This window comes from Podarcis filfolensis (genome assembly GCF_964270895.1).
Source record: "Podarcis filfolensis genome assembly, chromosome: 10".
Classification (NCBI taxonomy): domain Eukaryota; kingdom Metazoa; phylum Chordata; class Lepidosauria; order Squamata; family Lacertidae; genus Podarcis; species Podarcis filfolensis.
The window spans coordinates 46167310-46195206 of NC_139612.1; the positions used below are offsets into that span (position 1 = coordinate 46167310).

General features: G+C 44.2%; 1 protein-coding gene across 1 annotated transcript; it reads left to right on the forward strand.

Moving 5' to 3' along the window:
• Positions 1-27391, forward strand: CBX7 (chromobox 7). The gene is made up of 6 exons (XM_083573908.1): positions 1-1277; positions 3561-3604; positions 9183-9248; positions 10207-10273; positions 10937-11273; positions 16893-27391. The coding sequence occupies exons 1-6, from the start codon at positions 1209-1211 to the stop codon at positions 17048-17050; spliced, it is 741 nt and encodes a 246-aa protein (XP_083430034.1). The 5' UTR covers positions 1-1208; the 3' UTR covers positions 17051-27391.
• Positions 27392-27897: the final 506 nt, after the last annotated feature.

The following is a 27897-nucleotide window of genomic DNA, read 5'->3' on the forward strand; positions in this document are numbered from 1 at the left end:
GATTAATTTTATAGAACTAGCCATGCTGAAAAACTCTGCCCGAAAAATACTACTGGCGGGAACGCGACTAAGGGGCCTATATAGGATTCGCGATCCCTCTTCTATACAGGAAAATCCCCTGATGCAGGATGGTGTTGGGAGCAACGACGACTGGGGCGGACACAAACCGGGGGCGATTGTGCCTGAGTAACCCTAGGACCCTCCCGGGTGCCGCTTTTGCTTGTGCGACGCGATCCTACGCATGCTTGCTCAGAGAAGTCAGCCCCACAGTGTCAAGCGGTGGGGTATAAACTTAGGCAACTGCTTACAGCGAGTCAGTCCATTGGTCCATACAACTGAACTCAGTATTGAATGAGCTGCGCGGTTCCCTCCAGGATCCATCTCCGTTCTGCCTCGGAGATGCCGTGGATTGGAACCTGCGACCCGCTGCGTATAAAGCTAATGCTCTACCACCGAGCTACGGCCTCTTTCCTCCGCAGCTCGCGCCCAGGTAAGCGCAGAGGATCGCAGCCTCCGCCACGGGTGCGCGTACTGCATAAGAATGCTATTGCTCTCCAGGGTTCCCAGGCGCGCCGCCAGCTTTAAGCACCGGTGCGCGCGAGTCTTCCCCTCTCTCCCCCACTCCCCCCCCCCGGTATGTATCGCCCCATCTTTAACATATGCATTTTTATTTTTTTTGCTCGGCCCTTCTTTTCCCTGCCTGCAGGGAGGAAGCGTCGGAGAGTGGCAGCTCGCTCGCGCGGGCGCGCTAAAGAAAGGCCCGGGCGCCAAGGAGCTGGGACTTCTCTCGCGCGCTCGGGCAGGTTACTTGTTGTGTGCGAAGAGGAGGAGGAGCCGCCGCTCAATCAGGTCTGAGGCTGGCGCGGCTGCTCTCCTTCCGTGCGCTCGGTGCCTCGCTGACAGCCGGCGCTCGCGAGAAAAGGAGGGCGGGGGCGCTGCTCTCCCTAGCGCGCGCGCCTGGGAAAATGTTGCGCAGGTTCTAAAATGGAACGTTAGAGGCGGCGTGCCGGAGCGCGCGAGGGGTGTGCGTGCGTCTCTATCTCTCTCCCTCGCTCCCCCCCCCGCCCCGCCGCGCGTGTGAGTGTGGAGTAAGTAAGCGCGAGAGCTGCAGCAACAGCAGCAAAATCAGGAGCCCGCGCCACGCAGCACTGAATCCGCGAGCAGCCGCCTTCGCTTCCTCCTCCTCCTCCTCGCCGTCTTCTCCCTGTATGGAGCTTTCCGCTATCGGGGAGCAGGTGTTTGCGGTGGAAAGCATCAGGAAGAAGCGCATAAGGAAGGTGGGTTCTGCTGGCGTCTCCCCCCCCCCCCCGCCACTACTCCGGCTGCAAACAGCGGTCAAATAGGTAGGAGGGAGGCACGCGGGCCCCGCTTTGATTTCTATTTATAAGCATCTAGGTGACCAGCTCCTAGGCAGGGGTCAAAGCGGCTCCTCCTCGCCTAGGAGAAGCCTCTCGGAGTGGTGGTGCTGTAAGTAACAGTTCGGCATCGTATGCTTCCCACCCCCACGCCCCACATCTCATCATACGCATGCCACGGTGCGAGTAAGGGGGGCGTGGCGGCGGAGCGTCTCGTTATCCCGCCGCCAGGGGGCGGCAGTGAAGCCCTTGTCACTCTCCCTCCCCTGAAGGCATGGGCATCGGTTGGCTGTCATGCTCCAGGCGAGGTTGTGTGGCCGTCGTGGTGATTGGCATGAATGGTTTCCACCGCTTGGGACCCCTGCTGGAGGGTGAACCCAGGGGGCATGACTTCGCCCAGTGTTGCTCTGCCTGTTTCTACTGGGAAGTAAATGCCATTGACTTCAACGAGGCTTACTCCCAGGTCAGCGGCAAGTGTGCATTTAAATTGCACACCCTTGGGCTCACTTTGGAACCTTACTTGCCCCCATAGTAAAGTGGAGGTGTTGCAGTAGAAGGAGTTCTCCTGGAGGAGAAACATCCAACATGCCCGTTAGAGTTAGCGGGTGTCGCATTCTCAAAGCCCCTACTCCTCAGTTTGAACCATTTCCTCCACTTCCCTCATTTCCACTCCTGTGGGAAAGAGGAACGGGTTGGGTCTCCTGGAAACCCTGCCAGCTTTAAATATATGGCGGTTGGCACCAAAGGCATGATTGAAACTTGAGATGGGCGCTGGAACATCTGAGTGTTATTGCATGGACTTGATGGTGTTCTTGTCAGAGCTTTGCCTTGTTGTTTAGGCCATTCATTTCAAGTGAGCAATTCACTGTATGCTTTATCTGCCTTTTGGGGGTCTCTGTGCTATCAATTTCTTAGGGGCCGCCAGCCCATTGTTTTGCAATGGGAAGTATGACTACCACCCATCTCTCTGTATGAAGGGCTTGCTCAACAACCTGGACATTGAGAGACTGTGAACATCTTGACATTTGGGTGACTTGGGGTGCAGTCCTAACATTACTTACTTGGGAGTAAGCCCCATTAAATTCAGAAGGACTTACTTCTGAGCAGACACAGTTAAGATTGCGCTGTTATCCCTAGATGTATAATTTCACACCAGAGGGTTAGGAACCTTCCCTTGACTTTTGCAAGTTAAGGCAACCCATTCTGGAAATGGAAATAGCATTATACTTAAAATTTATGATAATCATAGGTGGTGGGTTCCCCCCCTCCCCATTTTTTGTCCTTCTGGTCTTATGCATCTTCACAGTCCTTCCTAGAGGGGATGAGTTATGCACTTTGGAAACAACTGTCACAGGGCCAAAAAGAACCGTATCACATCATACTAGCTCAGCGCGCCTATAATCTCTGAACGCTGCTGATTGTTCGGTATTTATTCCCCCTGCCTTCCTTACCCATCCATGTATGGTAGGAAATGAAACCATCACTTTAGGGTTGGCTTGCTGATCATGCAGTAGAGGAACAAAACCTTCTGTATTAAATTGACAGGTAGGCTGGCATCCTTTATTGTGGGTCAATGAGGATGTGTAAACAGGGTGGAGTGGGAAATGATACCTCCCCTAGCAGCTACCTGGATGGGTCTGCCTGAGACATTGAGAACCATTCCTGTAGCCCAGCCACATGCTCCATTTCCATTCACTTTTATAAGATTATAGACCATCTAGAAGATGACATGTGATCCATCATATTACAGAATGCTGTAAGTAGAGAGCTTGCGTGCCAAGAGAGAGGTGTTTCGTAGGAGAGGGAATGAGAAGAGCAAGGCAGACAGATATCGAGCAAGCAATGCAGCAGGATCCTTCAGAATTTCTTTTAAAAGGATATTTTTCTTTTCACTTCTTAAGCATTCCTTCTTAATTGCATGTATATGCTTTGATTCGTCTTTCTGTTGGGTCTCTGTATATGCTTTCTAGCTGATCGTTCTGGAAGAAGACCCTCTTGAAAAAGGGCCATTGCTTAGGTCTGCATGGCAAACCTACCTAGGGATATAGCTCAGTGAGGAGATGCTTAAATTTCCAATGTGAGGAATTGGACAAGTTGAAATTTGTGAGGGGGTTTATTATGGTTCACATCCTGCCAACCCAATTTACTTTACTTTTTTCAGTTATTGATTTTGTTTTTGTTTTGTCTCTCCTTTCCCTCCCATAGGGTAAAGTGGAATATCTTGTGAAATGGAAAGGATGGCCCCCCAAGTAAGTGCTGGGGTATATTTGTAAAGCTGCATTTGTGTTAATTATCTGTCCTCTGTGTTTTGTTTCTTGTTGACCCCACTTCCAAAAGGAACACCATTCTTTCCTTACTTCCCTTCCTGGCCCTATTTAACCAAGAGTTCTAATTTCTTAAACATTTTCTTCAAATACGTATCCTTGGAGTGGTGATGGAAACAGTTCGTTCATTAGCAGGTGGCTCCTTTTCCTCTGGAACCCTAAAGATACCTTAAACTTAAGTCTTCTAAAAAAAAGAAACCACAGGAGTAGTCCCAAGGAAATAGTTGCTCTTCAAGTCTTTTTAGAGAGCACGGGATGCAGATCTAAGGAAGGAAGAAGTACGTTGTGTTTGCTTCAACTCCAGTAGAGTAACGGCAGAACAGTAAACGGGTCCACAAATGTTGGCTTAGCACCAAGCCATTATTTGTGGTCGGTAGCAATGTCCCCTTCTCTGCAGCATTCTCTAGTGCATACAGAGGACTCGGGAGAGGGGCACAGTCACCTCTCATATGGGGGGCAGTATGAAGATGAGAAGGGGCGCTGCTTTTTCACCTGATCGAAAACTGCAGTGAAAATAAGGCTCCTCATCATAGCTGCAAAATACTGCAATATGTCTTTACAGTGCTGCTGTCCAGAGAGGGCTGGGTGCATTTGCCCCTGACCATCCTGAGTGGGTTTGTGGATACCTGTCAATAAACTTCCAGTGAGGTATTAACATATATTTGGCTGCATAATGCTCCCCTCACCCCTCCTTTTGAATGAGGCAGTACCTGCCACTCGTTATTTCTTTCAGAGGCGTTTCCACCGAGATATCGCTTAAACAGCTGCAAGTTTGATGCCTGGTGTTTATTGCTAGTTAATGTCTCCCCAGAGGAAACTGCATTGCAATAGGGAGGCATCTGCTTTCTTCTACCCATGTGGGATTATAGTGCGGGCAGAGTAGTATCTTGCATATTTTAATGCAGGGGTATGTGGGAACTGAAGCCCTCCAAGATGTTGTTTGCTCCCACCATGGCCAGTGATGGTGGAAGTTGTAGTTCAGCAGCTCCCAGAGGGTCACAGCCCCACCCCCACCCCATTTTAATGACATAACTGAGAAGGGGCTAAGTGCCTGTTCATGTCAGATGCAATCCAGCAGTTGCAGTTTAATAACTTGCAAGAATATAGCCACTCTGCAAAAACAGAGCAGAGGGGATCCACCTTCCTGCTCGCTCTGAGCTCTCTGTGTAGCCACAGCAAAAAAACAAACAAAAACAATTCCTTTTTGGACCAGGAAGAGAGTTGTGTCCTGGCCATACGTTCTGTCTTCCATATTAACAATGTGTGCTGCTGCTGACAACATGGTGTTGTCAAGCTCATTAGCTAAACACTTCCCCCAAGATGGCTTCAAATTAGAGTTTGGCTGGATTTATTCGTTAGTCACATCATATTTAAGGAGAGAGAGGAGTGTACTATTGCTGTTTCCTAATCCATGGTGATTTTCCACTATTTTTCAGTGGCACTCTTTAAGTTCCACACAGCAGTCCTCCACTGCTCTCTCTCCCCCCACCCTCAAGCTCTATAGTGAAACAAATGCTAAAATAAGGATATGATGAGCTCATAGCTTTTCCTAGGACTGAAAAAATAAGGGCTTCTTAGATCCACTAATAAGTGAACAAACCATTCTGAAGATTGACCGATAATTTATTTTAAGAACATGAAGGTCAGAGCTGTGCTTAAAATACAGCTACAAATATTTTATGTTCATTTTCTTGATCGCCACTGGTTATGTTGTAAACCACAAGCAATGTACAGCACCCCCCCCCATCTCTGCATCCGTTCATCCTAACACATTCCTGTTCATCTTTTCTCAACTTTTGATACCTGCATAGTATCTCTGTGTGTCTGCGTTCCATCTTACTCCATAACCCTTCCCGGTTTTGTGCCAGTTCTTCCATTGTGGCTTGAAGAAAGCAGGCAAATGGTTATGCTTCAAACTGTTTGGCCTCTCTCCTCCCCAGTCTTTTCCCTGCTTGTACTCTCTTCCTTTCCTCCTGATTTTCTGGATGCCTTTTCCAAACAATTTTTTAATAATAATAAAAAATGGCCTGCATGCCCCACCCATAGGAGCTCAGAGCCAGGGATTTGAAGGGTTATGGCTCTGAGTCAGCTGCAAGCTTGTTTACAACTTGGGTTTGAAGGGGGGGGAGGGAGGAGGAAGGCAATCATGTGACTTGTATTTTCCAGAATGCGTGGTCTGCAGTTCTGCTGCAGTCTGGCCTCTCTCTCTCTCTCTCTCTCTCTCTCTCTGTGTGTGTGTGTGTGTGTGTCTCTACGTGTGCAGAGCTGCAATGTTTTTCTATACTGTATGCAGTGTTTTCTCACTGCAGTCAAGCAAGAAGCTAAACTGCAGAGGAATGGGCAACACCCATAGGACATTTTTTAAAAGATCTAATACATTCCCTATCCGTTACTCTTCTTCTCTCGCCCCAACCCCAAACGCTTGCCAGCTCTGCTGCCTTCTGTAAGAAATCCTTAGCCTCTCTTTCTCTCGCAGCTTAAAACAAATGGCGAAAATTCTGTGCAGCAAGGAGGTAGAAAGCAAGCATAACGTTTGCTCAGCTCGCGTTTTTTATTTTTCTGGTTTGGTAACTTTTTTTGGTCGTACCTCAGGCTGCAACGAAGATGGCAGGGGCAGAGGAAGAGCTCTTACTGGGAGGTAGAGCTTGGCTAATGATGAGGACTGAATAAGAATTAATGAAAACGAAGCTGGCGATGTAAGCTATTTATAACCTTGCCCTTCCCCTGAGAGATGGATGTGAGAGACATCTTCTGAAGTAAATGTATTGACTTATTTAACATCACACCTCATTCCCTAAAGCCTCAGGGCAGGTAAAGAAAAAAGAAAAAAAGCCTGCTGCAAGGCAGGCATGTGGGAGTCCGCTGCTGGGTTTTTTCCATTTCACATTGCAGGAGAAATCAAGGCTGAGCAATTTATTTATTTAAAAAAATATTTATACCCTGCCTTTCAGCTTGGCAAGAGAAAGCTGTGATAACTTGGAGAGATGGGAATTTGCCTAAGGGTGCCCAGAAAGTCAATTCCTGAGTTAGGATTAAAGCTGAGATTCTCTCAGGTCCTGATCCTACACTGCCTCTGAGGTTCATCTTCTAATCCTTCCTCTTTGACGGGTCACCAGAATGGAAGGTTTTTTGCATTTATTTATTTACTGCTGCAGAAAGATAATCTCATTATTATTTTAGAAAAGTAAACATGGAGAAAACCTACATTATCTTCTGTTGCAATCCCACTGACCTGGTTTGTGCATCAGTGCACACCATAAACTGTGGCTTGTTCCAAATTTGCCTGCTGTGCTCTAACCTGCTTGTCCTGGAGAGAAATGAGCCACAATCCATGGCTTAGCGCCAGGTTTGAACAAGGGATTATGCTTTGTTTCTCCCCAGTACAAGCAGGGAGGAGCAGCTGTGTGCAGTTGGCTTGTGAGAAATGATTTATGGCTTACCTTGACGTGTAGATGCTGCAACTGTGTCTCTGTGGGTGGGATTCAACTAAGTTCTACTCAGGTAGACCCAACCGAAATGAATGGACATGTCCAAGTTAAGTCCATTAATTTCCATAGGTCTACTTTTGGAGTCAAACTTAATTGACTGCTACCCTGTCTGTGTATATTATATATACAGTTTTTTCTTTAAAGCATAAACCCTGTTTGCAGAATGTTTTTCATACCAAAAGAAATATAAATAGCTGCCATTTCATCATACATTTCTGCATAGACTTTTTTCCTTTCCACAGCGCAGTCATAAAACTGCTACTGGCTTACAAGATAATATGGGGTGACTAAGTTAACAAAGCTACCTCAAATTCTTTGCTATAAGCACTTTAGCAGCTATTAACACATTCCCCACCTCTTCCCTCTCTCTTTTTTTTTTTAACACATTTTGTGTATCATTTAGAAGAAATTATACCTGTGGCGTAAACTGCAGCTCTTCTCTAACTGTTTTCAAAATAACTTTTACTACTGAAGATTTTTCACCTCCCTAATGTGTTAAAAACTTAACCTTGACGCCATCAACATCTGCAACATCCTCTCCTCTTGCAACTACACTGGCCTGCTTCTGCACATCACAGTGAGCCATAAACATCTATTAGCATTGCTGTACTATATAAATATATATATATACACAGAGAGAGAGCGCTAGCGTAATTCTCTGATGGCATTCAGGCTAGATTACAGTAATGTACTGTACATGGAGCTGCTATGTTTGGAAGCATCCACTGGTCCAGAATACATTGCTAAGAAGTTGATGGTGGTGAGTCACTTGAAGTACACTGTAGAATCTGTAGTGTCTTCATAGAAACTGTAATGTCTTATAGTTTGAGCACAATTCAACAGGCTAGCTTTGATTTATTTACCGTATTTTTCGCTCTATAAGACGCACCAGACCACAAGACGCACCTAGTTTTTGGAGGAGGAAAACAAGAAAAAAAATATTCTGAATCTCAGAAGCCAGAACAGCAAGAGGGATCACTGCGCAGTGAAAGCAGCAATCCCTCTTGCTTTTCTGACTTCTGGGATAGCTGCGCAGCTTGCATTCGCTCCATGACGCACACACATTTCCCCTTACTTTTTAGGAGGGAAAAAGTGAGTCTTATAGAACAAAAAATACAGTATTTTTTAATTGCCATGAAAGCAATATGGGTTAGGGTATCTTAAGGATGGCCTTATCCCACATATGTCTACCTGGGCATTTAAATCATCTTCAGAGGACCATTCTATGTATGCATCCACCACAGGAAATGTGGTCACAGTGTTTGTTTTTTCTTTCATTCATTCTCTCTCTTTCCCCTGCCATCTCCCTGCCTGCTTGAAGTCTATGATGATGCTTTTTTGGAGGATCTCCCCCCCCCCCTCCGATTTCCTGGTTGGAATTTGTTCCTATTCCCTGCTGGGTCGCTTTGTATTGTATTTTGTGTTGGTTTTTAAGTTTTATGCCACCTTCTGGAACCGTAGGTGATTGACAGGAAGGGTAAAAATACTTCTAAAGTACCATGTGTTCAGAGATCAGTTTCTGAATTCTTTTTTTTTAAAAAAAGCTTTAATGAATCATACTTCACAGCTCTAAAGTCATTAACTACGCAGGCAAGAAACACTGTAGCGTCTCCAAATCTAGTAGCCTAGTAAGATCCTGCCATTGAAAGAATAAGCTGGTGAAATGCACAGGGTTCTGCACAGGAGACGTTTTGTAGGAATCCGGTTTTCTTTGGCTGCAACAGGCAGATTTAAGACTGAGAACAGAGTTTATGATCCCCTTTTTTCAAAGAAGGGTGGTCACTTATTTGATCCATTCCATGTACGGAAGTAGAAGGGTATGGTATAAATTTTATTTTCAGAATTTATTGGCAGAACCCTTGGGTGGGAAATGCAAATACTTTATTTTTCAGCTGTTGAGTGGATTGTAGTCTCCAGCTGATAAGGGGGAAAGTGCTAGAACATTGACAGTGCTAGCGACACCCTACTTGACCAGAAACCATTTGATGGTTTTCTCTTGACATTTTTCCTCTTAGATACAGCACATGGGAGCCAGAGGATCACATTCTTGACCCTCGCCTGGTGATGGCTTATGAAGAGAAGTAAGAATATTTCCTTTTTATTTTGGGGAGAGGTTAAAACGAGAGGCCTTGCATCAAAGAGATCTAGCATGGTCAGGTTGGCTCAAGAGTTTCTCTCTTCCCGTATCAAGGCAAGGAGAGCTAATAATCTAAAGAGCAGGTACCCAGCTGAAATGAAGCTTCTGTGCTATGGCTCAATTACTTGAGAGCACCCCAGTGTGAAAAGTTCCCAGAATATGCTGCAGCCTCTTCACCTGCCCAGTAATAAGACAAATGACAATATTCCTAGCTGCCTGGACTGCATGTTACTAGGAAAATCAATATGTGCCACCAACCCATGTCGGATAGATGTATGCCAGCAGCAGCCATGTGTCTTCCCATAATGTGTAGTTAGGGTCTAAAATATCAGTATCTTACCTAGCCCAATGGGAATTACCATTGGTTGCATTAGCACATAACACTAAGCTGAAAATCCTGACTTGCTAAAGCAGGGTATGCACAAGCTATGTGTGAATGTACTCAGTCCCTTTCCTGCCATTCACTCCCACCCTTTGAACCGGCAACAAAACAAGGCAGGATATAGCAGTTAACCAGAGCTTCCTGTTGTGTGTCAACCACAAAACTATGCTTAATGGTGAAACCAGCAGCGTAAGCCGGCTTTAGACTGTGATATCCATCACGTAGGGTTTTATGTCTGCTTGTGTGCTTGCATGCACCGAACTGTCGATCCCAGATGTTGCTTGTATAGCAGGTAGGTATCGATTCGGTTAAGCATTGCTGAATTAGGTTGTGGGGGGGAGAGAACAGCTTCAACTACCAACCAAGCCAAATGAAAGTCTCCCCCTTCTCCACTACGATTTGTATTTGCACAAGCAACAGCTCTGTGATATGCCTTAAATAACCTGGATCAACAAGCGGCCTTGTTGGTGCTCTTGCTGTGTTAACAAATGGAATTGCTAGGTATCTTCTGTCTCCTCAGGGAAGAGAAAGATCGCGCCTCAGGTTACAGGAAGAGAGGCCCCAAACCAAAACGTCTCTTGCTGCAGGTAAGGGCCCAAGTTTGTCGAATTACACTGTCCGTTCCTAAGCCCCAGCATTGCTGTACCGACTCAGCTATCCACTACATGCATATATATATATTTTTAAGTACTTGTACATTTATTTTGAAAATATATGCCCTGCTTGTCCCTCCACAAAGGGGTTGCTCAAAGCGGCTGACAGAAAAAGAAAAGAAGCAAACATAACAAGAAAAAACACAAAGTTCATCCCCAACCACCAAGGCCAAAACAATCAGTGCAATTAATGTCAAATCATGGTTCTGAACACAGCTCATCGGTTCCAAATCTTGAAGCTATGATTAAAACAAAACACTTTCCCTTAAAATGTAAGAATCGCTGCGTACACATTTTCAGGCAAAGTTACCCTACAGATCTCTAGTTTGGATTAATCTTTCCTATCAGAAAGTTGCATTGCACACTATCGTGTGTTCAAAGCAATGCTTAATGTGTCCCGCTCCTGTTGATCATTCTCCATTACAGTTTTTTTGCTTCCGTATAAATAATTATTATTAGTGTGTGTATACACATATATCATAAGGTGAAGAGCATATTGAGCTAGTTCTTCAAGGATGTTATGGTTCTGTGGCTACAGGTGTTCATAGAAATACAGGGGCTTTTGCAGAATTGTGATTCTTTTTTCTCCGTTTGCAGAGGCTGTATAGCATGGACCTGCGAAGCGCACACAAAGGGAAAGAGAAACTCTGCTTTTCTCTGTCACGGCGGTTTGGGGGAGGAGGAAACAGCCTAGCCAAGGGAGGGCAGACCGAGCTGCCCGAGAAGAGTGGAGCGACTGTCTTGCCCTTCCCGCTTCGGAAGCAGAGCAAGAACCAGAAGTACCTGCGCCTTTCAAGGAAGAAGTTCACCCGCATGGCGAGCCTGGAGAATCGGAACCGTCGGCGGGAGTTCTTCCTGAAGGAGCCAGTGGCGTTGGAGGAGAGGCAGACCCCCAGCGACTGGGATGAGGCCACGCAACCTGCCAGCAAAGAAGGTAAGCTCTGGCAGACACCCCCAGCTACGTAGAGCCCATCTCATCTCACTTGCTTGGGCATCCAGGTTCCTCTCTTAACTGTTGCACACCGTGCATGCCATTTGGGGCTAACCCTTTATTTGCCAGCTACCCCTGCAGGTTGACCTGAAGAGGGAAATCTCAGATCTAGGATTGTTCCCAGCTAAGTCCTACTTGGAGCAGACCTATTGAAACCAATGGGCTTAAGTTAGTCAAGTACATTGATTTCAGCTGCGTGTGGCTTAGATGGAGACAACGCTGAGTGTTTGGTTAGTAGACACTCTGAATCTTATCACCACTTGACACTGGCGCTCATTTCCATGCCGTTCATTCACTAGTCCGGGCAGACCAGCAGGGTCTGTGCAGGCAGTGCTGCCGCTCTCCTGCCAAAACCGCAAGGGTAGATTGAAATCCCCACAATAGGAAGCGTTTAATGTCATCCTTCGGGCTTGGTGTTCTGCACGGCTTCTTAATGACAGCTGGCCTGTGAATGCACTTCTTGTCTGGGTTTTTACTGTGGGTGACCATCACAGAAGAAGAAGAAGCCATGTTGGTAGAGAAGTTTCTCCCCACCTCCCTGTGGTCTCTTGGGTGTATATCTATGGTACATATTTAAAGTGGTTTAGTGGGTATCTCAAAGGATATCTAACAGAGATCAATCTGTACTGGGGGTAGCTAATTTTTTTGTGGTGGACTTGTAGCAAACCCTTCCAGAACCATGTGCTGAAGTCGCCTCAGGCCCAAAAAATTACAGTGGTACCTTGGTTCTCAAACGTAATCCGTTCCGGAGACTTCCGGGGTGGCGCCATCGGCAATGGCAGACTCCCTCTGAACCGGAGGGACCAGCTCCGCGCGAAACGGGTCTTTTCCGCTACGGTGAAGCGGGGACCCTTTAAAAAATCACAGGCGGATGAAGCCTGTGACCATGGGACTCGGCGGGCACCTTTAGCGCCCCCCCAACACGCAAAGGAACCCATAAACGGGCTCCGAAGCGAAGAGGGGGAAGTGGCGCAGTGCTGTGAGTCTACTGCTTTTTCCGTGGAGCGAAGCCGCATAGTCGTTGCCGGAGAGCGCTGCCTTTTTCCTGGGACAATTTGGCATCTAAAGAATCACCCGTGAGTACTTAAAACTCGAACAATTGGACTTTAAATAAGGATTGGCCAGTAGAGAGGAATTGGACTTAAAATTTACTTCAATTTGGTACTGAAACGGGAAGGTCTAAACAGGAAGTCAGCCTTCCGTTTCTTTGTAGTCAGAATAAAGCAAAGACAACGTAACTAGAGCATAGAAATTCACTTTTAAAGGATTGGCTTTCATCATTTAAAATCGTGGACTCCCCCTTCGGTAGCAGGAGAAGAAGGGGGACCTCTTTTTGGATTGTTTAAACCTGCAGAAGTGAGTTTAAAGTAAAGTAACTTTCCACCGTCCTGATCCTGGAGCGGAGTGTCAGGACTGACGTTTGAAGCTCATTGACCAGAGACAAATGTTTTTGACAGATAGCTAAAAGAAAAGTAACATAGTGACTCCATTGTTTCCTTTCGCATTTCAAAGGAACAAATATTGACTGAATATTTTAAAAAAGAAGCTTTGTTGCTATTGTTCTTAAAAGAAAAAATAAACAAGTTGTCCCCCTAGAGGGAGACTGTGAAATTGTAACCAACTTCAGGAGCTTGCAGCTGTTACAGATTACAATCGTGGGAAAGGACTTGTGACCTTGCAGGACAATGTTTTCAGAAGCTCTGTTGGGTGCTTTCTGTAAAATAAATGCCCTATTGGATCAGCTAAGCCAGAAGACGGACTTGATGACTAATGCGACCAGAAATTTTGAACAGGCAGTAGGAAACTACATGGAGCCTACCCAGGAACTAAAACAGGAGTGTGCTATGACAGCACAGATGAGAGAAGAAGATACTGCTGAATCCTGGGTGCCAGAAATGGAGGGAGCTGCGGCCCTGCAGGATCATGAGCCTCTGGATTTGATAAATGAATTTGGAAGAAACCAAATTTGGAAAGATAAAGTTCGGTTTGGTTTGGAAATGGGGGGTTGGATTGACCCTCCCATGCCGGGATGTTTGGACTTTCTGAGTCTGGTAATGGGCCGTCAGATGTTTGGAGCTGGGGGGCTTTTAATTTTGGAGGGAATCTGAAACAGGTGTTTAAATATCACATGGAGTTTAGTCTGGATTATGGAAATGGGGCTGATCTGTTGAAAAGGGTCAAAATTATTACTAAGCTGGAGTTCCTACGAGTGAAAGGAAAATATGAAGAAGAGCTGCGGAAGGGACATGGAAGAGACTTGAGGGCCTCGGATATAAGGACACCAGGTTAATGCGCTAGATAAATGGGACAAAAAGGACTGACAAAATCCGGAACCAGGAGGAAGGGACGCTGGATGAAGATTGGATTGTCTTACTTTTCTTTTTTTTTTATCATTAGGACTGTTTTAAAATAATTGATGAATGTTAGGAAAATGTTGAAATGGAACTACTTGGTTCTAGTAAAAATGTTTAAAGAATTAGGTTAATGATATGGTTATGAGAAGCTGGTAAAAATAAGATTTAAGTTTTAAGTTTTAAGGTTTGCTATAAAACAAGATGAAAATAGATTAAGATAATGTAAGGACAAAATATTATGAACTATGGAAAGGATTTGCTGTGATAATTATTAACCAGGATACAAGAAAGGGGAGGAGGAGGAGGTCAAAGAAAGAAGGTAATGAAAGTTAGAAATTTGAGAATGATGGATGTATTTTTTCCCCCTATTTTTCTGTTTTGTCTGTTTTGTCTGTTTTTCTGTTTTTCCTTTTTTATAATTTTAAAAAAATCTTCAATAAATATTATTTTTTTAAAAAATCAAACTTAATCCGTTCCGGGAGTCCGTTCGACTCCCAAAACCATTCGAAAACCAAGACATGGCTTCCAATTGGCTGCAGGAGCTTCCTGCAGTTAAGCGGAAGCTGTGTCAGATGTTCGGCTTCCAAAAAACGTTTGCAAACTGGAACACTTCCAGGTTTGTGGAGTTTGGGAGCCAAAACGTATGAGTACCGAAGTGTTCGAGAACCAAGGTACAATTGTATTTGGAAGGAGGCAGGTCTGGTCTTTGGGCTGGTGGCCTTTCCTTCCCCGGTTTACACACCCTCAGCTGAACCACATCAATTGGGCTTCACGAAGGAAAGCCTAGATTGGTATAAAATGCATATAAACTTCCTAGTGTATATAGGAAGCCTCTATTTTTAGTAGAGGAACACTTTCGTGTTGGAGAGCTTTTACAGTGATCGTCACACACATGCATTGCTTGGAGGGATACGTGGTACTGTTGAAACCCTGTGTGCCATCCTCACCAGGAGGTTTGTATGGACTCCATTGTTTGGGGGGGGGGAATGTTCCTGTGGTAAACTGGATCATGTGCCAATAAATCTTCATTCTACAACTTGCATATATGCAAATAAAGCAAACTTGCTTCATTAAAAATAACTTATTTTACATCTGCTAGTCAGGGAGCTTTGCCCATCCAAGAAGGACTTTAAAGTCAAGTGCATGTAAATTGTAGCTTCTAAAGTTTCAACAAGCCTACCTTTGCAACCTTTAGGCCTAGAAAACTTACTTAAAAAAAAAACCTGTTTAAAAGTGAAAATGTAGGGACCTTGGGATACTAATTATGTGTGAGTTTGGTATGGGAGTTTGTTCCTATATGTTTAGTTCTAGATAGTCTCTCATACTTTTGCTATTTTATTTGACACCTGTTATTATACTTCGTTATGTTTCATTATAAATAAATGTGGAGGGAGGGAGTACTTGGGGTGTGAGGCAGGGCTAGTGAAGGAGTGTGGCCTGGGAAGAGTTTCAAGGGCTGCATTTGGCCCCCTCGGCCTGCGGTTCCCCACAGTGACAGGCGGGGAAAGCAGAAGATAATCCCTGGAGGTAGAAATGCTGCCAAGCTCATGGTTGCAGTTCAGAAAATACCCTTCTGTAATTGCTACTTGACCTCTGCTTTTAGAGCTTTATATGGTTTTCTATAGGGTTTTGTGTATGATGGTTGTAAACCGCTCTGATTTTTTTAAAAAAAATGAATGGTGGTATATGAATAGCCTAATAAATAAAACAGGCATCTGACAGGAGTGCCCATCTGTGTTGATATTTGCACTTTTTGCACAGTTGGTTTGGAAAGAGCAAAGTGGGGTTTAGATTATTTGCAGCTGCAAGCCAAGATGTTGACTAGTTCTTCTCAAGTCCCAATAACACAATATGGCTGCTGCATTTTGTGGGGTACTTTGGAGCCTTCCATTGTAGCTTTCATTGTGAAGCCCCTTGAGGTGTAGCTGACAAATTCTACTAGAGAAATGTAAACCTTATTTTTTTTATTCTCCCTTCAACGTGAGCACACATGTGGAATCCCGGGTAGTGTCGGGGAGAAATGGAGCCTTTCTCAGGTGAGAGTAGACACACCTCAGATATCCGAGAGAGATGCCAGGAATACCCTGTTAAAGGGCCCACTTTCCATTCCCAGGTGGGACAGGAGGGTGCAGAACAGGTAAATAAGAGAAGATGGAGGCCTCCCTCCCTCCCCTCTCCATGTATCTCTTTTGGCATGGGGGTGGGATTATTGCTGCTGCTTTTTTATGTATAAGGTCCCAAATGAGAAGTCTAGGAAGCGGGCCCCTCATTCTCAGCTGTTGCTGAGGCCATTTGGGTGAATAAATGTGTCATGAAACTCCTATGGAGGAGAGGAAATGTAAATTCCCACTTGACACTAAAAGGAAACTTATTTTGAGGGATTTGGAAAGCACAGCATCTCCTTTTAACTTTTCTGTGGCGAATTCTCCTTTTTCATATAACAAGCATCTGGAAAATATCTCCTTGGTTTGTTGCACAGTATAAACCCAATACCAAACTATATCCCTTTTAAGTGAGAGGATTTGCTTAGTGCAGAGGTTTTCAACCTTTTTGGGTCCACGACTCCCTTGACCAGTTATGTCACCCCTTGCCTGCAGAGCTGGCAAGCTCCCACCCTTTCTCGAACACCCTCCCTTGTGGAGTGTTCCCTCAGCCTCCTTGGGAGTCCTGCAGGCAGCCGCCCCTGGTCTCTGAGCTGCCATAAAGAGAGGTGCCTCCTAGCCCTGCCCCACAGGGGCTGGGAAGCACCCCCTGGCCAGCCCCAGAGGCACCATTCACATGGGGAGCTTGTAGCCAGAGCTGCTGCCACAAACATCTGTGCAAGCTTTTGGGAGGCAGAGACACGAGGGCATCAGAAGAAGGGAGGGAAGGGAAGAGGGACAGAGGCCATTGTTGCCTGCGGCAGCCCTGACCATCATTCAAGGCACCCCAGGGTGCCATGGCAGACTGGTTGAAAACCACTGGCTTAGTGAATAAGCAGGTGGGGGCAGGTCTCAATCCTATAGCCTGTAAAGTGGGTTTGAGGTGGTTTGCATAGGCCACATATTTATTGGTCTGTGACTGTGTGTTTGCTCCGCCCCCCCCCCCATTTGCGTCAGTTCATAGTTGGCCAGCCTGTTCCATAAGAACAAGATTGTTGATTCCTATTGGTCTCCCATTTCCCCCTCCTTCTCACATGCTGTTCTCTTTCCTCCTTCCTCTTCCACAGTGAGCTCCGAGGCAGCAGAAGGCAATCTTTCCTGGAGCCCCGCCCTGCCGCCAAATGAAGTGACAGTGACGGACATCACAGCAAACTCCATTACCGTGACTTTCAGAGAAGCACAAATGGCAGAGGGCTTCTTCCGAGACAGGAGCATCCCATTCTGAATCTGCATTTTTCTATTATTATTATTATTTCATCGTTTTTCTTTTCTTCGTGCTTGGAAGATTTCTGTTTCCTTTTCGTTTTGTTTTTCATTTGTGTGTGTGTGTGTGTGTTTTCCCACCCCCCGCCATGCTCCCAATCAGATTTTTCTAGGGGTGGGTGGATTTAATTATATTATTTAACAAGCAAAATCCGGAAATTTTCCTTCACAAATGTTTACAGAGGATTTTGGTTTTATTTTGACTGTTGATCTCACTGGCTCTCTCTTTCCCTTGCTCCCCTTTCAAATAAGCAAAAAAAGAAAAAAAGAAAAAAAAGAAGGCAACGTGGGGGTGCCTGTACATTTTTTTCTCTCCTCATTTGTTATAAAGACACAGAGAGAGTATATAGATATTATGTGTTGTTGCTTTGTCCATTTGGGAAGTGGAAGCTCTTTTCACTGGCAAAGACATTTATTCACAGTGCATTCTTGAAAAATGTCCGTTCCCTATATCAATTATAGCATATCTGCAATCGAAGGAAGGACCCGGTGAATGTTCAGAAAAGAGGAAGATGCTAAATACAAATTTCCCTGTATTCTTCCATGTTTCAGAGTTGATTTTACTTCATCACTTTCCAGTGGTTGTGAAAAGCAGTGGTCCCCCTCCTTTGGGTGGCTGAGTTTGATGTTTGATGCTTCCTCCCTTTTCTGTACTGTACAAGATGTGGCCTCCACAGTGCTTCCATGCTATACATTTGGGAGACTTCCTGTACTCCGGCTTGCTTTGTTGTGTCACTCCAGGAAACGTCTTCATTGATTTCTCTCTGTGCACAGCCAAATTACATTTGGTTTAAGTGAATCCTACCAGGTCTGACTATCACTGCACACCCACTGAGAGCATGCTCTTGAACAGCCTCCCCCAACATGGTGTCCTCCAAATGTTTTTGGCTGCAACTGTTGTTTGCCTCGCGCAACTTGACCAGTGGTCAGGTATCATGGGAGTCATTGTCTGAAACATCTGGAGAGGACAAGGTATGGGGAGGCTGCTCTACAATGTGCATCATCCAATGGTTCTCTGGCAGATGTGCAGGGATTCTTAGCAAACAGTTGGACCTAGGAAGCTTGAATCCTCCCAGAGCAGAGTATGATTGTGTCCTGTGTGGAGGATCCACAGGACTGATGATGGGTCATGGCGAGGAGGGATTGGATGTGCATCAGCACGCATGCAGTGTCAGTGAAACCTCTGAACCCCTGTTGGAACAAACATAACCACATGAGAAGCAGATATTTGTTCCTCTGGCAGGCTGATGGAATAATGTGATGTGTAAGAACTAAGCCACTACGGCTATCCGGTAATGAACTGTAGCTTTACATGCCCGTCTTTTGCTGTTCTTGGATGCATACAGATGGAGTTGCCCGGTGATTGCAATTCTGCTTATATAAATAGCTGGAAGACTTTTTGTTAATTTTAAACAACTGCTTCAGCCTGCCCCACTTGGACATTTCTTCTCATTATCATTTGTGGTGGTGAAGGCATTCCCAACTTCCAGGAGGTAGTTGGGAATCGCTCTGGTTTTGTGTTTAAATATTTGCCAGGCTCAGGATACTAGAGAAACGCTGCATAAAATTTTATCCATGTTCAAGCTTTGCTGTGGACTTCCATTATCTGCCCATTGTCATGAAACTGGCTTCATATATCTCTTGAGGCACGGGGCTTTGGGTGGGTAAAAGTGGAGGTGATGATAGAGTGAGAACTTCCTTGTGAAGTCAGAAGAACTGTAGCTGTTGCCTTGTTGAATTGGTAGTGTAGCAGATATGGACACTGGCCAATATTGTCCTGTCTGATCAAAGTAAGGGGTCAGAAATATTGGCGCGAAAGGGAATGGGGGTTGAGATATGTTTATGAGACTTATAAAATTCTTCCACTTCAGTTTTGCCCTTGATGTTATCTCTCTTGTTCAACACTGGAGCCTCTGATGCTTGTGTGTGGTTTTCTTGACAAATAAGTGTGTGTGTGAACATCTTAGCCTTTGCCAGGGAGAAGCTGCTTGCACTTCTATAGAGCCTTGTCTTGCACTTCAATGCCTTGAAATTTGTGCTGGACTTCTTTGTGACTTTTTTTTTTATATAAGGAACGGTGGTATCTATGAACTGTATAGCTTTAGAATATTTTCTTGTGCTTGTGTGCTCCTTTAAGTTTGCTTAAGCAAAAGGGAAAGTTCCACAAAATTTATCTTCCTTTAGAGAGTGAGGATGGCAAGCTAGAAGGCCAGGCTGCAATCCTAGCCATAGGTACTTCAGTTTATATCCCACTGAAATGAATAGGACTGACATCTGCATATACGACTAGTTTAGGAATTAGGGGGTGAAAGAGAAACTGACGGAGCAATAGAATGTTGCTGTGCACCTTCTGATGATCTTATTTACTGACCTCATCGTCTAGCTTACAAAGAACACTTCTTCCCTTAGGTGTGTGAAATTACATTAGTCTCTAGAGATTGTGAAAGCTGAATTTAACACCCTGTGGAGTTTCTAGTCCCAGATACCTGCAATAAATCTTTCACTAGAGACCCGAAACCAGTTTCTGGAGGAACACTTCAGTTCTGTGCAAGAGCATCACCTTCCACCCTCAATAATAGTGTCTGTTTTTAAAAGTAGTGCAAGTGCTGTGGATTTTCTCTTGTCCCAGAGCTGTTAAAAGGAGAAAGGTCATTGTTGGGTCTGAAGGTATAAATCATGCTATCTCAAACTATTCATGCTAACAAAGAAGGGGGCTGGCTTCTTGGACATGGTCCCTCAGTTTATTCTGGCCTCGTCTTTGTTTTTCCATCAGGCTGCAGAATACCAGGACATCTGGGTTATCTGGATGCCTGGCTATAAATATTCCACTTTCCAGACAATGTTAGTGATGCAAGAGTTTGACTCGGTGCTGATTTCTTTTTAATGTAAGGCCTGGACAGAATGTGAGAGCTGGATGGGCTCTTCCCAGAAGCTAGAAGCAGATAAAAATGGCATTTTGTTTTGTTTTGTTTTTACTATTATGTATGCATACGTTGGGATAACTTCCCCCAAATTTGATTTCTTTAGTTAGGTTCTAGTCTAATCCACCAAAAGGCTAGAGCTATAGATCTCCTTATGTTTCATGGGAGCTTTGGCTGCTTCAAGTGTTTTGAGGATAACATTGTTATTTCCACTGCTGAAATTTAAGCTTTTGCACCCATTGCTGTCTCTTGTGGGGGCCTGGTGGGTCTATATTACATTAATGGACCATTTTGCAGAAATGAATAAATTGCCTCATTTTTTAAAAAAAACATCAGGTACTTATTGCACGGAGACATATCAGCAGATCATATTGCAGGATGTGAATGCATGGGTTCGGTTGGCAACCAGTACCAACTTCTTCACCGTCCTCTGAAGCTGTGCCTCTTAACAGTGGCTTGATCTGCAGAAATTAGCAGGCAATAATGCCCCGAAAGGCTTCTCTGTGCCATAAAATCCTTCCCATTTAAATTCCTGCAGATCAAACAGCAGAGCTTCAGGGGTCAGTTGAAAAGTTGGCAACCCAAGGTCAACTCCATGTATAGTTTCTGATCCATAAAGGGCTGGGCTACAATACTTGCATAACAATATTGGGTCTCTCTCTCTCTCTCTCTCCCCCCCCCCCCCATTTTTCGTAACATCCAGTTTTCACATCGTTTTTACTGCTTCAATTTGACTCTCTGACTTCCTTCCGCCCCTCCATGGGTTCCTACTGTGATACAAATTGACTGCACATTGTACTTATAAACCAATACTTAATTAAATCTAAATCTAAAACAATTAAATCTAAATCTAAAACAGTATTGGGTTTCTAAGCACTATGAAGTTTTGGCCCCATTTTTACCACAGAGTTTAGGGAGCTCGCTGCAGCTGTGACTTGCTCTGCTTTAACCTGCTGTGCAAAAGGAAAGCCATGTCTTCCTAGCTGTTTCCCCATCTCACTAAATTTAAACAGCAGAAAGCAAGCATTGTTATGTGACTTCCATTTCTGTTGGCGCTTTTATTTCTTCCTTTAAGGCCATGCGGACACTCCAAATATATGTTGGCTCACTTCCCTCAGAGAATCCTGGGAATTAATAGGGGTACTGAAAATTCTTTAGCCATTGTCAGGGTTTTCTGTGGAAGGGATAGAGAATGGCTGACAAAATCGTGCATGTCTGCACAACAGTGCAGATGTGCCCTCAGTCTCTTCCCAGGCCTGTATCCAAAACGTTATTTCCTTCCCTGCCACCACTTTAATAGTAAGAAAAAGGTTTCTATAGGGGTTTGTATAGGAGTCAGCCCTAGCAGTCAGTGAAAAAGAAACTGCTTCTGTCTCAAGTGTGTGTGTTTTGTAACTTTGAAAAAATTTGCTCACTGACATCTGTCCTTGCATGAAACCATTTCTAGCCATGTTGGGTGCGCCAGAAGAGAGTGATCATCTTCGCTGTTGATTTAGAACTTTTACAGCTGTTAGAGGCTGAGTTTAAGAGGATCAAACTCAGTTGGAAAAAGGCACTTCACCTCTCCTTAGATATATCAGTGGCATGATTTGCCTTTTTCAAAGCTCATGCTGTGGTCCAAGGCCACATGTGAAAATAAGGCTTATCAAAATGTATGCGTAACATCCCTCCAAGTAAATGTGAAGGGCTGGGCTGTCGGCCTCAGAAAGGATGCTTGCCTCCCCTCCCTCTTTGATGGTTTGAACTGTGTTGTCTTGTGGCTGGCTCTGTGATACAAGTCTGTGTCCTCTCAAACAGTGTCGCTTTTGCTAGTGAAAAGATGTTTTGTGCAGGGTTTTCCCCCTCTCCCTTTTCAAACCTGGTCAGGGAGACACTGAAATTGGAGTCTCTCTCTAATTACCAGGAGCAAAAAGTCTTGATTCTGGTGCGATAACACAATTCCAAAGCAGTGTGTAGCTTGAGTTCTTATCTGGCAATTGTGTGTGAATGCTGAAGAAGCGGAGAATGCAGCATTGTCCCCCTGACCCACCTTAGTGGCTTTGTAAACCTTAGGGAATAGAAATGAACAAAACCTGTTCCTTAGCCAAACAAATTGAATATCACGACAAGGGGAAATGGGCCCATCCACTACAATCCTGTACACATGAGCATGTGCATCTTAAATTGAGCATTTGCATGGCTCCAGTAGGTGGTTATAATATTCAGTTGAAATTGGATGGTCCCAATAGTTATAATCCACTGGTTATAAGATTGGCTTAAGTTATATGTGACTGTTCTGAGTTGCCCCTGAGGATATGCCATGTGTAAAAAGAGCCCAGAAATGTGTTCTTTAAAGCAATATTTTCTATGTGGGTTGCACTTTATGTAACCTTATTGCCCCATTAGACTTTTTTCCATGTGCCCAGTGACTTGCCATTAGGCTTTGTGCCTTCTCTTCTCTTCCCTCCCCCTTCCAGACAGGGTTCCTGTGCCTTTTTGTATAACAGCTGTGTGATAGGCAGAAATTCAGCAGGTGCAGAGTTCTGCATTTCATGCTGGGGAAAGTTGTGTCTGTTGCATCTCTGTGTGCCACACAGCAGTTACACAAAGGAGGCTTGCTAGGGTGGTGGCAGCTGGCAACTCTTGGTATCGCCAGCCCTAGATGTGTTACCTTGCAGGAGGTTTTGATGGGTGTTGCTGTAATTATCTTTCATTCCTTGCAAAAATGCCTTACTGTGTGCAGTGGGGTTCATGGTTGCCATGGCTCTGCAGTCTCCCCCCTTTTTTCTCTCTGTTAAAACTGTGGCAGGGTATTAGTTGTTAAAACAAACCATACGCTGTACACCTTGCCAAAATACGTCGCAGTAATTTGTACATCGTTTCAGTTCAAAGATCTAGACGAGGAAATAGACGTTTGACTTAATGGGTGGAAGAGTTTGCTAGTCACCTTCAGTTTATTTTTAAAGAAGCTTCGCAGCAGCATCTGGTAACTTCTGAAAGACGTAAGACAGCAGGAATGGGGGATCTGTGGCCATCCAGATGTTAGACTCCAGCTCCCATCAGCTCCAGCTAGCATAGCCAGTAGTCAAGAAAGATGGGGACTGTAGCCCAACATCTGGAGGGTCAGCATCCCTGGTCTGTAGCAACTAACTTTTATGGCACTTTAGAGAATTAACATACATGTCGGAAGCAAGTTCCAAGCTTTGTATCAGGTTTGTACATAGGTACGTGAGCGGAGTTTCCAGGGTGCTGACCTTGGTACCAATAGTATTAGTACTATTGTCTCCCTTTTTAACTACAGACAAGTTAAATCTGTAGTGTTCTTGATTTAGCTGGCAATAGAATGATAGATAGGGATGTGGTGATGTTACAAACAATTACCGTTATTGTATGCGTGTTTATGATTGGCAAGTATGCATGGCATAAAAATCGACCAATTCAAAAATTCTGATCACATGAAGAGTGCCCTTGGGTCATTCCAAGGAACTGTCCATTGGCAGTATTTTTTCTTAAATCTCCGAAACAGTTGTACAGTTGTTTTCTTTTCCATTTCTAGTAACGTCCTTGCTGCACTGTTGAGGTTGGACTGCATCACTTCAGTAACGTGCAGCATTTGTAACATTACAAATAGGAAACCCCTTCCTGGCAAAAACAACCCATTTTATATAAAGTGATGCCAAAGTGATGAGTCTAAACTAAACTTCCTTTAAATAAAACCATTGTATTTTATGCAGCTTCCCCCAACCTGGGTGTCCTCCAGAAGTTCTAGGATACAACTCTCTCCATACCTGGCCACTGACCAGGTGAGGTAGATGACAGTTGCAGCCCCAAACATCTGGAGGTCATCAGGTTGGGGAAGGCTAGTTATTATGAATGGGTGATGTCCTACTAAGTCACATCCAGAATAGACCTGCTGAAGTCAGTGGACTTAAGGGGCTCAAGTCAACTAATATAATGGGTCTTCACACAGTATGATGAATGCTATCAGCCGGTGTTTACATAACTCTCCTTATGCCCCTTGCTTTGTCATGAACTTGTTACCCTTTTTTGTGTGTGTGGACAATGGTTCCTATGAGAAGAGAGGTGTAGAAAGGGGGCCATATTTTCAATTAATGTAACTACTGTGTATAAATGCTATATGTGCATAGTATGCTCTGATGCCCTACATTAGAGAGAGCTCGGGATCTTGTAATGTTCCATGTTGGTGTGTGAGTATTAATCCAGAAAAGCATTTGGCTTGAAGCTATACTAGGGAACAGGTAATGGCAGATGTGGGTGGATGTAGAGAAAAGATGAAACACAGTAGACAGAGGAATGTGTTTCTTATCTAAAAATGAAATGCATCGTAAGTTGGAGAACTATGTGCACTGTTGTTTGATGTTCTCCAGTGGCATGTTTTCTTGATGGTACTTCACTTGTACAAAAGATAATCTCCCCCCCAACCATATTATATAGGTTATAAAGAGTTGATTGCTCCTTCAGGTATTGGTGCATCTTCAGCCAAAATTGATGATAGAGCAAAGAAGTAAGGAAACTGTATGCAGTTTCGTAAGACAGTTTATGCTGCTGGTTTCATAAGACTGTATAAAGTAGGGATGGTGAATCTGCTATAGCCATTCCTGCAGTGTAGCAATCCATTAAGAAGTGGAAGGAGATGTGAGCATGTGAAGAAATGGTGAGATGTGGATCAGGTTTTCCTTTCTAGTGATAAGAGACTTTCTTGGAAGAGGCAGCCGTTGTCTCTTCCTCTTGATATTGAACACTGTAAATTTTGCACATATAGAAGAGCATAGTAAACATGTTCTGAACAAAAAATTACCACAAAGCAAGCAAAGCCCAGAAGTGAAAGCTGGGTTTTGATGAGTCCTAAGAAGTGGGGAAAGGTGTGTTTTCAAATCCATGTTGGGTGTTAGCTTGCCTGCTTGGTGAGAATGGGGTACTGTCCTCTTCTGAAGCTTATAAACCAACAGAATTGATGGGAGAAAAGGAGGTGAAACAAGATCTTTGAGGAAGAGGAGAATGTTGTGCTGGTACCGAAGTTCATATGATGAATCAAAAATATTGATCTATCCCTTTTAGGGGGGGAAATACAGATCTTACTGCTGCCAAAACACCCCTCAACACTTATCTCAACACTGTCACAGTATGAATAGTCCTGTGACAAAGTGTACCAGGAATTAAGGTAGAGGGGAAAACCAGTAACGCTTGGGTTCCAGACCAACCCCACAATCAGACAGGTTGCACTTGCCTGTAATGCAGATTGTTTAGGTTTCCTGTGTATTGACTGGCAACCAGCTTGCAGATTGCCTGAAGTGCACAGGAAAGGGCACCGGAGTTGCAGTCCCTATGCACTTAACTGGGAGTGAACCCTATTGAACAGAGCGTGACTTCCTTCTGGAGAAACATGCATAGGATTCCACTGTAAATGCTTATTTCTCTGGTGCTTTCTAATGGCATCTGGCAAGATAACAGGTGTAGTCACGTTAGGCCACAAAGCTGCTCTTAAACTTCCTCTTCACGACTTGCAGTTAGCCTTTCACGCTTTGGCTGACTCTTACCGTAGGCTCCTCATTCCAAGCAAGGAGGGCATAATACTTCCCCCTTTAGGATTCCATACAGCTCTATGAAAAACTAGCTACACTTTCCAGGCATCAGCAATAAAATTGCCTCCAGTATCAATCCCTCTGGCCTAGGGCAAGTCAGTCAAATGCAGCATTGTGGATTTCTTCCATTTATAAGTATGTGTATATAATGTATTTTTAATGCATCTCTTCAGACTCCCGTCCCCTTGATAAATTGCACTTTAACAGCTTTTTAGGGTTGTGGGGCTAGGTCAGGCTCTAGGGTGGGATGTAAGCAATGCAGCAGCTTTTTCTTCCCGACTGTTGTATTAAATGGTGACCCATTTTGTAAAGGGGGGGTTAAGGAAATACCATGAAGTAGAAAGCTTACAGGAAATCAAAAGGGGGCATTATAATTGGCTAATGAGGTTAGGAGGCTTGTTTCAGTGCCAAGTACCTATCTCTGAAGGAGTCCATATATCAGCCTTTGCCAACCCGGTGCCCTCCTGATGTTTAGGGCTACAACTTCTAGACTAGTTTCTGTTATCTTTTGGTAGCCTTAGGTTAGACTACTGCAATGTGTTATATTTGGGGCTGCCTTTGAAGACAGTTTGGAAACTGTAGCTGGCTGATCAGGGCAAGAGGGCTTGAGCGCATAACACTAATCCTGGCATAACTGCACTGGCTACCAATTAATTTCTGGGCTTAGTTCAAAGTGATAGCTTGAATCTACAAAGCCTTATGTGGCTCAGGACCCCAATACCTCAAGGAACGCCTCTCCCTATGTCAACCCTCTGTGCAATGCACACCTGACACCATTATCTGTTTTTAGGTGCCAGGCGAAAACACCTTATTTACCTAGGTTTTTGGTTCATAATTGGGAGTGTAACTAGCTATTGGTGCTCATCCATTTAAGTGAGGATTTGTTCCTTTTATCAATATCTTCTTGGATGAGCACTTTAGGCCTTCTTGCTGCTTTTATATTTGGTTTTAATATTTATAATGCAAGTCGTTTTGAGGCACAAAAGTATGCTTTGAGGTAAAAAGTGGTAAACATATTGTCCATAACAACTGCCCTCAGCAGTTGGCTACTATAACTGTGCTGGCTGGGGCTGATGGGAGTTGTAGTCCAAAACATCTGGAGGACACCAGGTTACTGAGGGCTGCCATATACTGTTGAGGGGGGTGGGGTGTCTGAGCTATGTTCTTCCTCGTTTGCACTGTTTGGTCTCTCAGTCTGAGTTAGTTGCTTGATTCTGTATTGTTTTCTTTGGAGCTAAAAAGGAGCAAAGTAGTTATGAACGGGTGGGAAAAGAGAAACCGACCTGAGGTGTTGCTTTTTAAAAAAAGTTTGAATTTCCATGTGTGTATTTGCGTGTGCGCTCAGTGGTTTTCTTTCCCTTCTCCTTTTTGGCCTGAAATCCAATTTGGTGTTTTCTTGACGTGACGCCCAAGTTAAACCTTTGCACACGAAAGCTTCCTTTGCACAGAATGAGCTTCTCAGTTCTTTGTTTTTGTTGTTTTTGTACAGACTAACTGAATGTATTGGGGGAGGGAGGGGCTGAGGGAACAAAATTCCAAACGAAATTTAAGAGATACAGACATATATCAAAGTTTTAATGCCTTTTTGTGCGTGAGTGAGTGTTTGATGCAAACAGAGATTGTAATACAAATGAGAGGGCCAGAGCGAGTTTTAATTGACTCAACGTGCAGCTTTATTTTTGTACTGACGATGGTTAAGAGACTGTACAGCATCTATTTATTTAGATGATTTATGTGGTAAATGTTGCAAACAAGATTATTAAAATAAAATAAAATAAATGAGAACTGACATTTAACTAACATCCTGTTTCTGTGTCTTCATTCAACTCTTATTGTCTGAAGTTGTTCTTTGCTAGGCCCTCTTTCTGGAAGCATCTGTGGTATATGTGTGGGTGTGTATATATAAAAATAGCCCATTCCACTCTTTTTACTATATTGAGAATAGCACACAGCCAGAGTGACTAGACCAGGGTTGAGAAACTTTTGACCTCTGGGTGTGCAGACAACCAACAGCTTCTCAGGCTCTCTTATGTAGCATTTGGAATTTCACTTTCTCTTTTACTTATTTTTATTCACTTTATAAAACTTGTTTATGCTGCTTTTATTATTAAAGAATCCTAAAGAGGGGTACAATACCGATAAAACACTATAAAACCACACAGTCTATCAGGAAACAGTAAAACAGGCCAGAGCGCATACCCAGTTAAATAGTAGCTTGCAAAGTGAAACAACACAGACTCAACCCCAAGTTGAATAAGTTGTCTGGGCATCAAAGCTTATAAGACACTATCGAGGCTGGGAGAGTT

Coding starts and splice junctions, on each gene's coding strand:
- CBX7 (XM_083573908.1), top strand. CDS start 1,209: ATGGAGCTTTCCGCTATCGGGGAGCAGGTGTTTGCGGTGGAAAGCATC. Junction 3,605..9,182: donor TGGAAAGGATGGCCCCCCAA/GTAAGTGCTGGG, acceptor TTTTCCTCTTAG/ATACAGCACATGGGAGCCAG. Junction 10,274..10,936: donor CAAAACGTCTCTTGCTGCAG/GTAAGGGCCCAA, acceptor CTCCGTTTGCAG/AGGCTGTATAGCATGGACCT.